The 17,829-nt window shown below is 40.0% G+C and overlaps 1 protein-coding gene across 9 annotated transcripts in view; it reads left to right on the top strand.

Moving 5' to 3' along the window:
• The window catches only part of nol4lb (nucleolar protein 4-like b), a 427,907-nt gene that overhangs the window by 358,403 nt on the left and 51,675 nt on the right, over positions 1-17,829 (top strand). For all 9 annotated transcript variants that reach the window (XM_043710520.1, XM_043710524.1, XM_043710522.1 and 6 more), the window contains one exon: positions 7,419-7,601. In XM_043710520.1, the coding sequence (XP_043566455.1) occupies positions 7,419-7,601 (183 nt within the window). The remainder of the gene's footprint in view (positions 1-7,418; positions 7,602-17,829) is intronic.

Below are 17,829 nucleotides of genomic sequence, written 5' to 3'. Positions count from 1 at the left end.
GTTGTTTGTAATTCTGATAGACTTAGAATTGAGGTTTAGAAGAGCAGAACGATTATAAGATATGTAAGAATAAGATCTGCTGTAAGCAACTTACAAAATGTCATCATATTCTGGCATCATTTTGAAAGTATGCTGCTTTGGCCATGATGTCCTTGAGATCTTAGTGTATTATTGGAATTGTACTTGTCCAAGCAAGTGGAGATCAATCCAGCTTCTGATATGTACCTCTTAGTTGGTCGACATACGATAATAAGACATCAGGCTATTCGGCCCATCGATTCTGCTCCACCATTCAATCATGGCTGATAGGTTTTTCAAACCCATTTTCTGCTTTCTCCTTGTAACCTTTGATCCCCTTGGCAATCAAGAACTCATCTAACTCATCTATACTCAATGACCAGGCCTCCACAGCCCTCCACGGCAGTGAATTCCACAGATTCACCACTCTCTGACTGAAGAAGTTTCTCCTTTTCGCTGTTCTAAAGAGTCTTCCCTTTACTCTAAGGCTGTGTCCTTAGGACCTCGCGTCTCCTGCCAATGGAATCATCTTCCCAACATTCACTCTGTCCATTAGTATTCTGTAAGTTTTTGTAAGACAGCATTTGTTGAGTTCAGGATTTGACTCACTCCCTGTAAAATATTCAGCTTCAGGCCTGATAAGCGGCGACAGTCTCTAGGTGACTTAAAGTTTTTGGTCAATGATGGTACCAGGATGTTAATAGAATTTGATAGTGGTTGTGCTATTGAATGTCAAAGGGAAGTAGATAGGCTCTTTCTTGTTGGAATAGGTCACTGCCTGCATATGTGGTGTTAGCATAAATGTTGCTTGATGCCTTTCAGCCCAAGCCTAAATGTTGCCCTGCTGTAAACTGGTAGATTACTTTATTATCCAGCAAGTTTTTAAAGGAACTGAGGACTGCATTCATCAGTGAGCATCCTCACTTTTGGCCTTAACATGAAGTTAAGGTCATTAAGAAATAGCTAGAACATTGTCATTAGGCACAAGGGCTCTTGTGGCACAGTAGCAGTGTTCTTGCCTCTAAGCCAGGTGAGCTTGATTCAAGTCCCACCTGCTCCACAGGCGTCAAATAACATCTCTGAACAGGATGATTAGAAAATATCTGTTCTGAGTAACATCTCATGTGATGTCTTGCAGCTGAGAAAATCGATTTCTGTCAATTGTGATTGTTTTCTTTTGTGACTTTTATGATTCCAGCCAGTGTCTCCAATTGACTTTAGTTTTTCTCAGCTTTTAATAAATGTTCATGTAAACCTAGTTTAAAGGCAGATATTTACTGATCCCTAAGGCATTTTCTGTCACCTGGAACATGGTATGATGAAGAATCTAATTATTACATAATATTTTGAACTGTGTTTGTCTGTGGTCTCTGTTGAAATGTCTATAATAAGGATTTTGAACCTTAGATCAAATCCAGTTTTACCACGCCTAAAATTATGACTCTGTCACTGACAACAGCAGGTTCCTTCAATAAAGAGCAATGAGCCAAAAAACTTGCATGTAGTTGTAGTTCATGGGATAAGTCAATAATATTTTGCATCACCGTAGGTTGTAGTATATTTGAGATAAAACGAGCATTTGGATTTGCCCAAGATTAAATCTAAAATTTTTACTCTTTGTCAGATGTCTCTTGGTGAGAGTGTTTAAACAAGGGAGTGCTAAGCTATAAACTTTCATGATTTGAACTTGTTTGATCCCCCTGCTTTTCATTGACCATGAAATTAACCTTCCTGTCTTCTATTGCTTAGGGTCATGTGCAAGACTTCACTGAACCTGTTAATGTAGGTTAGTCATCCAGTGTACGCAGTTTCAGAACTCACTTTCGAAAGATTGAATGAGAGAATGAATTTAGTTGCAGCCTTGATTCTTTTGAGTTCAAAATGGATTTATCTTGAAATGCTAATTGATGAGGTTACTGGAAAAGGAGTGAGAAATTGGGAATCCTGACCTCTGCACCCAGATTTCCTTTATGTACACATGATGGAAATCTCATCCATTAGGAGTACATATGAAAAACTTGGGAGCCAGATTTTCCACTTTTAGTGATTGCAAATCATGCACCTAGCATGCCGGGCACTTTATTGTTCACATTGTGATGATCCTGTGGCTTTAAGAAGTGCGTTTTGTCCTTTTTTTTAAATGAAGAAAGGTTGAGATAGAGGTACCAAGCAATTTGGTCAAAGCTAATAAAGTAAACAGTTTGGGAAGCCTTGGGTTTTTTTTTTAGGTTGGAACAGTAGAAGCAATCTCAATAGATGGGGTCAAGCTCCCACAGAACCAAGAGTTTTTGTTTTACCTTTCAGCAGTTGCTGGGGTGGATGTGAAGTTCTTATCCCACTCTCTGTTACAGCTAAAAGCTGAGGTTGTCTTCCTGCTGCTGGAATTGCATGTGAGACAAACTATTTTACTGAATTTGCCAAGGGTGTCTTTATGGGATATTGCTATATTGTAATATTTAATTAGTAGTTTACGTAAATATTATTGTGTTCAGCATTCCAATAGAGTTACTGTTAATCTAGTTGTTCTCTTTTTATTTTGTCTGTATTTTAACTGTAGTGTAGTTTGACCAATCTAATTTCATCTGGAATTTAACGCCTTGCACTTACCCTTAAAGTACAAAAAGTTAGGGTCTAGGCTATCTTCTTAATATATTTGGATGAGGGTTTTTACCTGATCCATAACAGTGTCATGTGCGACAGCTAACCCTGTTATAGTTGTTATAATTCTGTTTTATCCTCTTGTAAACCTTGTTGACAACACCACAGTAAAAGAATAAAAAGAATATATAGTGAGCAATTGATCATTAAGTTTACAATTTGTAATCAACAAACACAACAACGTTTCTTCTAAGGTGCATGCTAGTACTTTATAGATGCTCATAAGTCGTCCTATGTTTGGTAATGTATATACAACAGTGGCTTCACAAAAAAGTTAAAAGGGTTCCATACTTTGAAGAGACCATGCACCAAAAAGCTGTAACAATGAAACACGGCACTTCAATTTGGATAATATATGCATATTTCATATAAAATAGCAGCCTTTTTATACTTGAAAAGCAGCAACATTTTTATTAATGCTGTGAGAACAGCTGAAGGTCCAAAGTTCCAACCAGCAAGGTTAACAAGAGTTTGAACAAAGATAAGATACATTAGAAAATGGGAATGAAGTAATGCAAAACTTGGGTTTTTAAAACCCGTTGAGTGTAGACAGTAATGGAGAATAAGAGGAAAACACAGTTTCACTGTTGTCAGATGATTGATTTTCAAATACTGGTGATGGTTACAAGGAACTAAAATTGGATTATTTGAAGCTTCAAAGAAACAAGAGAATAAAAGTCAGCACACTGACTGTTGTATCAATTGAATAGAAATATCAAGGCAAAGAGGAATCTCTTGCAAAATGGCAAACTTTTTTTTCAAGAAATGAGCCTCATGTGGTGCAGTGATACACAGGAGGCCTGGGTTCAGGTCTTACCTACTCCAGGGTTGTGTAATAACATCTCTGAACAGGGTGATTAAAAAAAATAGGTATAACCACACCAAATGTGCTTATGCTACTCACAAATCGTGAAATATAACTTGCTTCAAAGGACCTTGTCTTTAGGCAAGCAAAGATAATGTACTTCTCAATAAATAACACTTCATGTTATTCAATCGGGTGTACGCATATTAAGTCTCCATGGTTATCTCCTACTTAATTGACATTGTTGAGACACAATCATTATCATTTACAGTAAGAAATGGTTTAGACTTGGTAATCAACATTGGTTGACATGTGTGAAGCAAGAGGTCTCTGGATTGATAGTAATAGGTCTTGGAACCTCACCTTCATAATAAGGGATTGTTACCAAGCTTGCTGTTCTTCCATAGACCATAAGATGCAGCAGCTGAATTAACCCATTTAGCAATTGAGTCTGCTGTGCCATTCAATCTTAGTTAGCCTCCTCAGTTCTCACAGCAATGAGTTCCACAGATTTACCACCCTCTAGCTGATGAAGTTCTTCCTCCTCTCAGTTCTAAAGGGTCATCCCTTCACTCTGAGGCCATGGCCTTGGATCCTAGTCTCTCTGACTAGTGGAAACATCGTCTTCATGTCCATTCTATCCGGGCCTCTTCATATTCTGTATGATTCAATCAGATCCAACCCTTATCCTACTAAACACCATCAGGACAGACCCAGAGACCTCAGCTGCTCTTCATATGACAAACCCTTCATGCCTGGGATCATTTTTGTAAACCTCCTCTGGATTGTCTCCCATGCCAGCACATAATTCCCTAGATATCGGGACCAGAACTTTCCACAGTATTCCAAATGCAGTCTGACTTGAGCCTTCTATAGCAGCAGGCAGTATATCTCTGCTCTTATATTCGAGCTGTCTTGAACTGAATGCTAACATTGCATTTGCCTTCCTAGCAACCAACTGAACCTACTTGTTAACCTTAAGGAAATCCTGAGCTAGGTCCCAAGTACATTTGTGCTTCAGATTTCTGAAGTCTTTTCCTGTTTAGAAAATGGTCTATTCCTCTATTCTTCCTACCAAAGTGCAAAACCTCGTATTATTCCACATTGTATTCTCTCTGCCACTTCTTTGTCCACTGACCTAGTCTGTCCCAAGTCATTCGTCAGCACTTCCTCAACACTGCCTGTCCCTCCACCTATCATTGTGTCATCTGCAAACTTAGTAACTATGCCCTTAATTCCTTCTTCTAGATTGTTAATGTATAATATGAATAGTTGTGGTCCCAATACTGACCACCATGGAACTCCATTCGTCAGCTGCTGACATTCAGAGAAGACCCCTTTATCCCTTCTCTCTGTCCTCTGCCCTCGCAAGTCAGTCAATCCTTTATCCATGCCAGTACCTTGCTCCTATCACCACGGGTTCTCATCTTATTGAGCGGCCTCCTATGTGTCACCTTCTGGAAATCCAAATTGATGATGTCCGTTGACTTTCCTTTGTCTAACTTGCTCATTATTGTCTTCTCAGTATTCTAATGGAGTTGTCAGGCATGACCTCCCCGTGATGAAGCTGTGCTGACTCTGCCTTATTTTACCATGCACTTCCAATTACACAGAAATCTTATCCTTTATAATGACCTCTAAAATCTTACCAACAACTAAGGTCAGGCTAACTAGCATGTAGTTTCCTGTCTTCTGCTTCCCTCCTTTTTTAAACAGGGTTGTTACATCAGCCATTTTCCGGTCATCTCAGACTCTCCTTGACTCCAGTGATCCCTGAAAGATTGACACCAATGTCTCTACAGACGACTCAGCTGCTTTCTTCAGAATGCTGAGATGTAGTCCACCTGATCCAGGTGACTTATCCACCTTCAGACCTTTCAGCTTCCCCAGCACCTTCTCGTAGTGATGGCCACTACATTTCACTTCTGCCTTCGACTTTCTGGAAGGACTGATATGCGGCTGGTGTCTTCCATGGGCTGCTTTACCTACAGAAAACAAATTTGGGCTTCTGCTGCAGGCATGCCATGGGAAGGAGGAATGGTTTTCAGTACTATTCCTGTGTCCATAGGAAGGATTTTTTCCAGAAACCAATAGCATAATTTTGTTTAATAGCTACGTAGATCATTGAAAAATCTTGAGTAGGGAAGTATGACATAAAGGGTTCGTATAACTATTGAGCCCATAAATTTGGTAGTAGAGACCAACCCTGAGAAGATTGGGCACAGGCATTGTTACTTCTAAACTGATATGTTTGACTCCACTGTTATACCTAATGAGTGGGCATAGCAATGATAAATTTCTACTCTAGTAATGTAGAACAACATACCAGCTTGACGAAGAGCAAATCACTTCCATCTATCATATGTTGTCAATACTGTTCTTGTTTCACAAGAACAGAAATTGCTAGAAAATCTCAGGTCTGGCAGCATCTGTGCAGAGAAATAAGATTTAATGCTTCGGGTTGAGTGATCCTTCCTCAGAATGCTTTTCCAACAATGTCGTTTATGTTTCTAATTTACTGCATCCTCAGTTATTTTGGTTTTCATTTTGTTCTTGTGAAAGTTGTAGCTACAACAGAACTTGTTTCTGTTTAACAAATGAGCAAGAAGACCCTTGATAACATCAAGCACAGGATCAATAAATACTTTTTGATATCATTTATGCCATTTTGTTGTGTATTTTCTGCTTGATCAAAAGTCTCAGTAGGTTGCTGTTTCAATTCCTATTCACGCGAATACATAACCTGTGCTAAGTATGAGAGAGTAATACACTAAGGTTAAGGTATTGTCCATAGATACAATGTTAAACTGATAACCAATATGCTGTTCCACTTTTCCATACAGCTACTAAAGCTCCCATTCACTATTTACAGATGAGCAATGATTTTTTTTCTCTGGGAAATCACTGTTTCAAGCAACACTGTAAACTAATCAACTGTTCTTTCATCCTCATAATAGCCATTTTCATCAAAGCAAACTTTTACAAAATTTGCCACAGGAGAAGCAATAATCCAATGGATATGAAATGCTTTGTGATATACTTTTTTGATTGTTCCTCGTAAAATGTACAATTGTGTATAAACTGAAAACAGCACATGAAAGAATGGCTAACATTGTAACAGTTCCCTTCATTGGAATCACTAAACCCTGGTTTTCTTTAAATTATGATGTGACCTGCTGTTAACTTCCAACATTTCCTGTTTGTATTTCAGAATTGCAGATGTTTAGAATTTGTGTTGCAAGAAATGTTTTCCTTCTAAATCCCACTTTATTTTTTTCCTCAAATTTTCAAATTAACTGTTCACATTGGTCCAATCTCCTTGTGAAAATGTCCATTTTTCACGTAAATTTAGTCAGGAGCTTAGATATGTTATTTGACATTAAGAGATTTCATGATTCTACCCTCACACAGCAACCACTGAACACTCCCGTGTTGGCTTCTGGATGGAGATCAGGAATGGACTATCTGAACAATTATTCCCCTCCTTTGTCTCACACTGAGGCTAACTGCCACTTCCTTACCACTAATTTTGCTAAGGTGACAAAATCAACACGGTCAGGAGGTTAAACACAGTACTTTCCTAATTTATTTGGTTGAGCCATTTTCAGTAGGGAAAATTAGTTCATTTCATTTTTATACCTCTTTTGTTTGACTTTTGCATTGGCTTTACCATTGTCGTCAGAGCATCACACTATGAAAAATTAAAACATCTAAATTTAGAGTGCAGCTTCTTCTGTCAGTTACATAGCAGTAATAGTTCATGAAAATGACTCTTAAGTACTGTATATACCTTGTAAAATCAGGACCTGCCAAACTAACTCTGTAAAAATCATGTATTTAACTTGATTAGAATATCTATCTATTACTGTAGTATCATAAAAAAGATTTTGTCTTTAAAAGTTTTAATTAAATCTGATGACTGTTGCTTTTGTTCCAGTCTCCACCTTACAGCTCAGGAAGTTACGACTCTAGCAGAAATGAGCTTTCAGGAAGTTGTCCAGAAGATCTGTCAATCAGCAGAGGTGGGGACGACGACGATGACGATCATGATGACCATGAAGACAGTGAGAAGATCAATGACTCTGAGGGAATGGATCCTGAAAGGCTAAAGGCATTCAATGTAAGAACAATGTATGGGCTTCTATATACACTTACATAGAACGTTACAGCGCAGTACAGGGCCTTCGGCCCTTGGTGTTGTGCCAACCTGTGAAAATAATCTGATGCCATACAATCTACACCATTCCATCATTATCCATACATATAACCAATGCCCATTTAAATGCTCTTAAAGTCGACGAGACTACTACTGTTGCAGGCAGGATGTATCACGCCCCTACTGTTCTCTGAGTAAAGAAACTACCCCTGATATCTGTCCTAAATCTATCACCCCTCAATTTAAAGCTATGTCCCCTCGTGTTATCCTTCACCATCTGAGGAGAAAGGGTGGACAGTGAGAGCCTATCTAACCCTCTGATTATCTTATACATCTTGATTAAGTCACATCTCAAACTCCTTCTCTCCAACAAAAACAGTCCAGTTCCCTCAGCCTTTTCTCATAAGACCTTCTGTCCATACCAGGCAACATCCTAGTAAATCTCCTCTCAACCCTTTCCAAAGCTTCCACATCCTTCCTATAATGCGGTGACCAGAACTGAATGCAATATTCCAGGTGCGGCCTTACCAGTGTCTTGTACAGCTGAAGCATGACCTCGTGACTCCAAAACGCAATCCCCTTCCAATAAATGCCAACACACCATATGCCTTCTTAACAGCCCTATCAACCTTGGGTGGCAACTTTCATGGGTTTATGCACCAGGACACCAAAATATCTCTGTTCATCTACACTGCCAAGAATTTTGCTATTAGCCCAGTACTTTGCATTCCTGTTATTTCTTCTGAAGTGAACTACCTCACACTTTTCCGCATTAAACTCCATTTGCCACTTCTCAGCCCAGCTCTGCATCTTATCTGTGTCCCTCTGTAACCTACAACATCTTTCGGCACTATCCACAATTCTGCCTACCTTAGTGTCATCTGCAAATTTACTAACCCATCCTTCTGCGCCCATATCCAGGTCATTTATAAAAATGACAAACAGCAGTGGCCCCAAAACAGATCCTTGTGGCACACCACTGGTAACTGAGCTCCGGGATGAACATTTCCCATCAACCACAACCCTCTGTCTTCTTTCAGCTAACCAATTTCTGATCCAATTCACTAAATCACCTTTGATCCCGAAGCTCCATAGCCTACTGTGGGGAGTCTTATCAAACACCTGACTGAAGTCCACATACACCAAATCAACCGCTTTACTTTCATCCACCTGTTTTGTCACCTTTTCAAAGAATTCAATAAGCTGCAAGGCACTTTTCTGAAAAATCTGGCCTGTACAGTCCATCACAGCTAAGGTCTTTTTTAAGTGAATCACTGTTCCTTAGTATAACCCACAGAAAAGAATCCAAGTCCCCATGGAATTAAGTTCTTAGGTCTTAACTAAAACTAAAATTCATTTCTTCACTAGAATAAAGCTAAAACATTTTCATAATAGATGCCTATCCTTCTTAGATCACTGGAAGGAGAGAAATTAAAACTGATGATGGAATAGGTCTATCTAGACCCAATATATTTCCTATGTTGAAGGACACCATGTTGTCTGGAATGGTAACTCCAGTTGTAATGTTGTGGGTCAGCTCAGTTGGCAGTATGGCTTTATTGCAAAGTAGGATGCTGTTAGCAGTGCGAGTTTAATTCCTGTACTGGCTGGGGTCATCATGAAGGTAACACCTTTTCGATCTTACCCTTCATGTTAAATTCACTATCAATCATCTGTCTTTCTAATGAGAACTCTGAAACAATGGCAACTTTATCTTTACCTTGAAAGATCCTTGGTGATTTACTGCAAAGCATCTCGTAGATGGTGCACAATGCTGTCGCTGTGCATCAGTGGAGGAGGCAAAGAGGAGTCAGTGAATGGTACTGTACTTGGACTTTCAGAAGGCATTGATAAGGTTCCATATCATAGCTTAAAGCTTTTGGTGTAGGTGATGATGCTTGGCATGGATAGAAGACTGGCTGGCTGGCAGAAAACAAAATGTACATGATAGTCTTTGTCAGTTTGGCAGGATATGATGAATAGAGTCTCTCAGGGATCTGTTTTGGGACCTCAAAGTTTTACATATTACACCAGTGTCTTAGATGAAGGGAGATAAGGTATAATAGCTACATTCACAGATGACATGAAATAGGTAGGAAGTATGATGTGAAGAAGACATCGGAAGATCTTAATTAACTTTTTTATTCACTCGTGAGTGTTGCTGGCTGGGCAAGCATTAATTGCCTGTCCCTAGTTGCCCTTGAGATGATGGTGGTGAGCTGCCTTCTTGAACCATTGCAGTCCGCGTATGATAGGTAGACCCACTATGCTGCTAGGGAGGGAATTCCAGGATTTTGACCCATTGACACTAAAAGAACGACAATATATTTCCAAGTCAAATTGTTGAATGGCTTGGAAGGAAACTTGCTGGGGTTGATGTTCCCATTGTTATGGACCAGACCAGACCAGACCTGCCAAAATGTGTTGTGGAGATAGCCTAGGCCCTAACTTTTTTTTTAATGTAAGGTGTCGTGCTCCAGACATGACCCAATTGGTCTACCACTGAGCTTTAATCAAAACACACTTTATTGTTATAAAACAGTTAAAGTACAGCAAAAGGAAGAATTGGCATAACTTGGTTCTGTGGAAATACTTAACAATGTATTATTAATGTATTATTTAACTACTAATCATCAACTGTTCCAATATAGGCAACATTCTATAAATACACCCTTTGGCAGAAATGCAATTCAGCAAAACCGTTATCATTCTCACTTGTTGTCTCTCTCCAGAAGAAAGAAACAATCTGCCCCTTTTGATTTTTATCATTATCTAAGACTTCACTGTAGCAGCAGAGAACTTCAGCTTTTAGCTCCAGCAGCCAGCAGAAACTTTCTCACTAATTGAAAATAAAATTAAAAGTCTTCTTGGTCTGTGTGAGCCGTGACTCCACCCATTCATGATTCTGTTGTCTAAACACCCAGGGAGAACACAAAGCTGTTTACCATCTGCCTATTTGAAGGAGACATTTTGTAACCACTCTAACAATACCCCTCTACAAGAGAAATAGGACAGAACCCATCTCTTAAAGGCACAGTACCATCACACCATATATCTGCTACCCTTGTCCTTCTACATGGAAATGGTTATTGGTTTAAAATATGCTGTCTTAGTATTGTGCAGTGCATTGTGGATAGTACACACACCTACTACTGAGTATTGGTGATAGAGTGACTGAGGATGTGGTGCTAATCAAGTTGGCTGCTTTATCCTTGATGGTGTCAAGCTTCTTTGTGTTGGTGGAGCTGCATTTATCCAGGCAGGTGGGGAGTATTCCACCTGTGTTTTGTAGTTGGTGGACTGGCTTTGGGGAGTCAGGAGATGAGTTACTCACTGCAGTGTTCCTACTCTCTGACTTGCTCTTGCAGCCACTGTATTTATATGGTGAGCCCAGTTCAGTTTCTGGTCAAAGGTACCCTTCAGGGTTTGGATAATGGGGGATTCAGTGCTTGCCATGCCATTGAATATCTAGAACCAGTGGCTAGGTTGTCTGTTATTGGAGATGGTCATTTGCACCACTCAAGTGCCAGTCAATGTTATTTGGCACTTTTCAGCCCAAACCTTGATATTGTTGCCTGTGAAGTTTTCCATCCAGACACTTTATTACCAGCCTCCCAGATTGCCTTGATCCACGACAATTCATCTGCCATTGCATTAGAACCATGGCAGGTGCCTTCTCCCTAGCCCTACACTCATCCCTGGAACATCTCGAGAACAAAGGTACCCACATCCGGCTCCTACTTATTGATCTTAGCTCCGCCTTCAATCACCATAATTCCATGCAAACTCATCTCCAAATTCTGAGACCCACGACTCTGCTCCCCCTCTGCAACTAGATCCTCGACTTCCTAACCCACAGACCGCAATCAGTAAGCATAGGCGACACCACCCCCTCAACACAGGTGCCCTGCAAGGCTCCATACTGAACTCCTTACTATACTCCTTACACACTCACAACTGTGTGGCCAAATTGAGCTCTAACTGCATTTACAAATTTGCTGATAACACCACCGTAGTGGGTCAGATCTCAATTGACGATGAGACAATGTATAGGAAAGAGATAGTCAGCTTAGTGGCACAGTGTAAAGATAACAGTCTCTCCCTCAACTAAATAAAGAAGCTGGTCATTGACTTCGGGAAGTGGGGTGGAGAACATGCTCCTCTCTGTATCACTGGTGCTGAGGTGGAGATAGTCAAGAGCTTCAAATTGCTAGGAGTAAATATCACCAACACTCTGTCCTGGTCTATCCATGTCGATGCTACAATCAAGAAAGCACACCAACACCTCAACTTCCTCAGAAGGCAAAGGAAATTAAGCATGTCCACAATGACTTTCACCAATTATTATAGGTGTACCATAGAAAGCATCCAATCACAGCATCGTATGACAACTGCTCTGTCCAAGACCACAAGAAATTACAAAGAGTTGTGAAAGCAGCCCTGTCCATCGTGAAAACCAACCCTCCATCCATTGACTTCATCTACATATCCCACTGCCTCAGGAATGAAGCCAATATAATCAAAGATCCCTCCCATCCTGGTTATACTCTCTTCCATCAGGTTTGTCTTACCTTTTGAGCACAGGACTTAGCTGGATTGTTTTCCACATGGTTGTATAAATGCCAGTGTTGTAGCTGTCATGGAACAATTGGCTAGGGGTGTTTCTGTAGCACAAATCTTCAGGACTGATTCGAGAAAATTGACAGCAGCTATAACCTTTGCAATATCCAGTGTCTTCAGCCACTTCTTGAGGTCACATGAAGTGAATGGAAGTGATGCTGGGGACTGCAAGAGGAATTTCAGATGGATCAACCACCACGCAATTCAGACGCGAGATGAATGTGAATGCTTCAACTCTATCATTTGCTCTGATGTGTTGGACTGTCTGTGTTGACTATGGGAATATTTGTTGCGTCTCGACCTCGTGTTAACTGTTTAATTGTTCACCACTATTTATGATAGTATGTCACAGGACTGCAGAGCTTACGTCTGACCTGAGATAATGAGGTTACAGATTGTGGGTGAGTGTAATTCTGCTTTTGCTGATGGCCCACAGTGTCTCATTGATAGCCAGTTTTGATTTGCTAGATTGTTTTGAGATCAGCATGATGAGCTTGTGGAAAACATCAGAAGTCACATGACACCAGGTTATAGTCCAACAGGTTTATTTGAAATCACATGCTTTCGGAACACTACTCCTTCGATAAGTGAAGTGTTGAAGGAGCAGTGCTTAAAAAGCTTGTGATTTCAAATAAGTCTGTTGGACTATAACCTGGTGTTGTGTGACTTCTGATTTTGTCCACCCCAGTCCAACACTGGCACCTCCACATCATAACATGAAGGAAGGTATCCTCAGTGTGAAGACAGGAAGACCCTCTTCCACAACAATAATGTGATTGGCACTCCTACTGCCATGGATGGGTGCATCTTTGATGGATAATTTGATGAGAACGTCAAGCAGATTGTTGCCTATTGTTGCGTGTCTCACCATTGCCCCAGACCCAGCCTAGTAAATATCTGCTTCAGGACTAAGCCAGTTTGATCGGTAGTGAGGCTACAAAGCCACATTTACTAGTGGACATTGATGTACCACACCCCAAAATGTTCATTCTATCTCCTCGATACCCTCAATGTTTTCTCAAAGGCGTTCAACAAGAAGGAGTACTAATTGATCAGACATATTTGGGGAGAGGACAGGAAACAGTATTTAGCAGAAGTTTTCCTTGTCCATGTTTGACCTGATGCCATGACACTTTTGCTACTTCAGAAGACAGTTAAGACATTTGTAGGCCACACCGGGTCTGAGCCACAGGTATCTTTCCCTAAAGGATGTTGGTGAAGTAGATGTATTTTTGGATCAATTGATATTGTTTACCTTGTCACCATTAGGATAGCTTTTAATTCAAGATTTTATTGTATTAAGATTTCTGCTATGGTGAGATGCTAACTCCTTATCTTCGAAACATTAGCCTAGTATTTTGAATTACTAATCAAGTGACATCAACACTTCATCATTGCCTTTCCCAGCTATGCAAATAACAAACTGAAAGTTCTGGAAATCTGAATTAAAACAGAAAATAATGAAAATACATAGTAGGCTAACATCTACAAGAATCGAGGTAAGTTAGGGTGTGATCTTTTTCTCAAAATTGTGTATTTTGACAACAGATCTACACACAAGGTATGGATCTATCTAACTTCTGTTATAGATGTTGATGTGCATGTTATGCAGTTTCAGCATTTTCTGCTTCATGTAATATACTTTAATTGGATGGCAGACCATGCAAAGGTTTGCAGCCAGTGTTCCCTGATAGCTTTTCTGAAATTTTTCAATCTTTAGGGAGTAAATATTTAAGAATGATTTTTATTAGTGTTGTTTGTGTTTCTGTTTACTCTAACTGGTTTACGGATAGACTTTACTTTGGCTTGATATACCGAGAACCAAATTAACTCCAGTGTGTGACTACTAGCCTTTCAGTTTGTTTTGTGTCTGCAAACAAACTTTCATTTATCTGAATTACAACCTGACTTTGAGATAGCCTGTTTAGTTCAGCCACCCAGGATTAGTTTACATGAAATGAACCAGAGCTGCGATTTACATTGGCTTGGCTGAGTTTAGCTAAACTAAACCTGTTTATTTGAGCGGAACCACCACTTGGCTTAGGTATAGATTCCTCCAAGAGTTCAATTCCAAATTGAAGAACTAAGATTTCATAGTCGTACCAGCTGATTTGAGTTGAACTGGAATGCACCAGAATGGCTTGCATATTATACTCAGCACTGGTCTCGGAGATCAAGTCAGATTGGGCATTCTTTCAGTAACAATTGCAACTTTGCATAGGCAAATGCTATTATGTTAATATTAAGTGTTATAGCACATTTCAGAATGCAGTAGAAAATATAATGACTATGTTCAATATTAACACAAAGCCATGGGGCAGAAATTTGTTGCAGAGTCAGTAATATGGTAATCTCAGAAATTAGAGCAATTCTTGAAGGAAAGAAGAAAGGGCTTCTTGCTGAAATGGTTGAAATGAGATGCATAGTTTGTTATCTTCAGTCTGTTCTGGCATCGTTGCTACAATACTGTTTCTTGCAATCTATTTTTGGATGACTAGAATTCAAATGGGTGGACTTTGATAGATGAGCCTTTGTGTTAGGTTTAGTTAGGGTATTTTACTGCACAGGTGCCATAACCTTATCCTTTCCTTAACTGATATCCATATGGTGCACAGGATAACAATCAGAAACAGGACTATTTTCCAGCTTTAATTGAAAGGCACTGAAGTCAATTGTAGCACCTTTACCTTTGAATCTATGGTTGTTAAAGTCCATCTCAACTACTCACTGAGTCATTAGGAAAAATATTTAATATTTTGATATGCTAAACATGTAAAAGCTATAAATATGAAATTATAAATAATGACCAAAAAAAAAATCTTTATTCCATCCAGACAGTGCCAGATAATTGTTATATTTTGTCCATCATCATATATACCCAATATATATTTCGATGTATTGGGACTTCATTTAAATAATTTGGTGAACCATCACTCATTGCACGAGTGGGCAACCGATTCAAAAAAGATCCACTTCCTGAAATGATTTGGGTTTATCCATCTTAAAGTACTGCACTCTTTCCAAAGATTCATATCACCCATCATGTGGAGGACTAAAATTGGACAAAGTAATTCGACTGAGTCCTCACAAAGGTCTTGTACAAAAGCCAATTGTATTCAACCTCAGTTGCCTAAACTAGCTTTTTCTTCACAGCATTGCACATGAACCTGCTGTAAGCTACACTGGAGACCCAGCTCACTCGCCTTCTCTATCTTCTTTAATATTTTCTCTAATTGGTGCATGTTTATTGAGCATTCAGTGTCATTTTTTCAAAGTAAACATTAGAGATATTTGCCACATTTACTGTATAGGATCATAGAAAACATAATACAGAAACAAGCCAATAAACTTCTGATGCATGAAGCAGCTAAAATATGTACAGTTATATGAGCATTGTGAAAATGTCTGTCATATCCAGAGATCATTTCATATAAAAAGAACATTAGAAAAATCACAATTGAACAGTTTTAAAGTTTATCACTGTTTCAGTGCTGATCTTGAGATTATTGATCTTAAGGCTCCAGTGCAGGTTATATCTAAAATGTTATAAAATGGCCTTAAAAGTACTCATATCTAGTGTCATCTGAGCCATATCATTACTCTTATATCTGTATTCAAATTGAGTGAACAGAAAACTTAATGCAAATGAATTTTAAAAGAATGTGAGAAAGTTTAACCCTTTAGTGGCCTTTATCAATGCTGAAGAGGTAATAAAGCATGAAACAGTTGCCAAGTAGCAGTGAAGAAAATGGAAAATGCAAATTTAAGGTTTACACCAAGTTGACCTGTCCCTATTTACGCCATTCTTATATTGCATCAAATTGTTGCATAAAATAGATAATGTAGTATGAAGACAATTCCTCGCTGTTTGGTATGATAGTGAATGCCTACAAATAGTGAGTAACAACTTGCCATGTTAGTTGATGACCATCTTGTCTTGTTCCAATATCTTTGAAAGAATGGCATGCAATTATTGCAATACTTCTGAAGAATAGTTTAACTTAATGATGTGTCAAGTTTCACCTGTGAGCCTGTTTTAACATCCTGATTTGAGCATTTAATCTTACTCAAGCAGTCATTGCCTGCCAGTTTGAGATCTCTATGCGTATGGCTGAAAATGTGGCTATCCACATACTCAAAGCGGGGCACAAGTGATTTTTGATACAACCTGCATACCTAGCCTCTTCTATTTGCCTTCTTTCTTTGTTACCCAGCATCTAAGGTAGAAGATCTCCAACAGGATGTCCCGTGTTTTCATACTTTACCCAAAAATGACAACTATAAAGAATTGGCATTGTAGCTCAGAATTGACAAGTAGGAGACTGGAAGAACACAGCAAGCCAGGTAGCATCAGGAGGTGGAGAAATCAGTGTTTCAGCTGTAACTGAAATGTTGACTTCTCCACCTCCTAATGCTGCTTGGCTTGCTGTGTTCTTCCAGCCTCCTGTTTGTCTACCTTTAATTTCAGCATCTGCAATTTTTTTTTAATCTCAGTTGTAGGTCAGGAAACATTTTGTGCCAGTAGGATATAGATGTGGTTAGAAAGAGCATCAAACCTCCCAAATTCTTCTTTTATAAAGATAGGCAATACTGCAAATACTAGGGGGAGGCAATGCCTTATGGTATTATCACTAGACTATTAATGCAGAGACCTAGATAATGATCTCCAGCATCTGCAGTTCTCACTAACTCCAATATTCTGTGAACCCTAGTTCAAATTTTGGCAGATGGTGGTATTTGAATTTAACAAAAATCTTTGGAGGTAAAAACAATGACTGCAGATGCTGGAAACCAGATTCTGGAATAGAGTGGTTCTGGAAAAGCACAGCAGTTCAGGCAGCATCCAAGGAGCAGGAAAATCGACATTTCGGGCAAAAGCCCCCCATCAGGAATACAGGCAGAGTGCCTGAAGAGTGGAGAGATAAATGAGAGAAGGGTGGGGGTGGGGAGAAAGCACGGAGGACGAACGATCAGTCCTCAGCAAAGGACTCACCTTCATCCCCCTCTGTCCACGCATCAATGAATTTAATACAGGCCGTGACGTGAAACACTTCTTCCGCCGCCTCCACCTCCGAGCTTACTTTTCCAATCAGGACTCCTGCCCACCTTCTGAGGGCTCCTTCGCCCGCCGGCTCCACCCCCACTCCCAGCTCCACACCCACACCAGGCCCTAGCTCCCAGCCCGGCCGAGTTTTCACCATCCCTCCAGACCTTCCCCTCACTGCGGACGAACGATCAGTCCTCAGCAAAGGACTCACCTTCATCCCCCTCCACCCACGCGTCAATGAGCTTAATACATGTCATGACATCGAACACTTCTTCCTCCGCCTCTGAGCTTACTTTTACAATCAGGACTCCAGCCCACCTTCCGAGGACCCCTTCGCCCGGCCCTCTTCCCACCCTACCTCCTGCAAAAATGCCATCCCATATTCCCAATTCCTCTGCCTCTGCCGTATCTGCTCCCAGGAGAATCAGTTCCACCACAGAACACACCAGATGGCCCCCTTCTTTAGAGACCGCAATTTCCCTTCCCACGTGGTTGAAGATGCCCTCCAATGCATCTCGTCCACAT

The sequence above is a fragment of the Chiloscyllium plagiosum genome, chromosome 20, assembly GCF_004010195.1.
Source record: "Chiloscyllium plagiosum isolate BGI_BamShark_2017 chromosome 20, ASM401019v2, whole genome shotgun sequence".
NCBI lineage: Eukaryota > Metazoa > Chordata > Chondrichthyes > Orectolobiformes > Hemiscylliidae > Chiloscyllium > Chiloscyllium plagiosum.
Note: the sequence above shows the minus strand (reverse complement) of the source record. Positions and strands in the feature narration are given on the sequence as shown.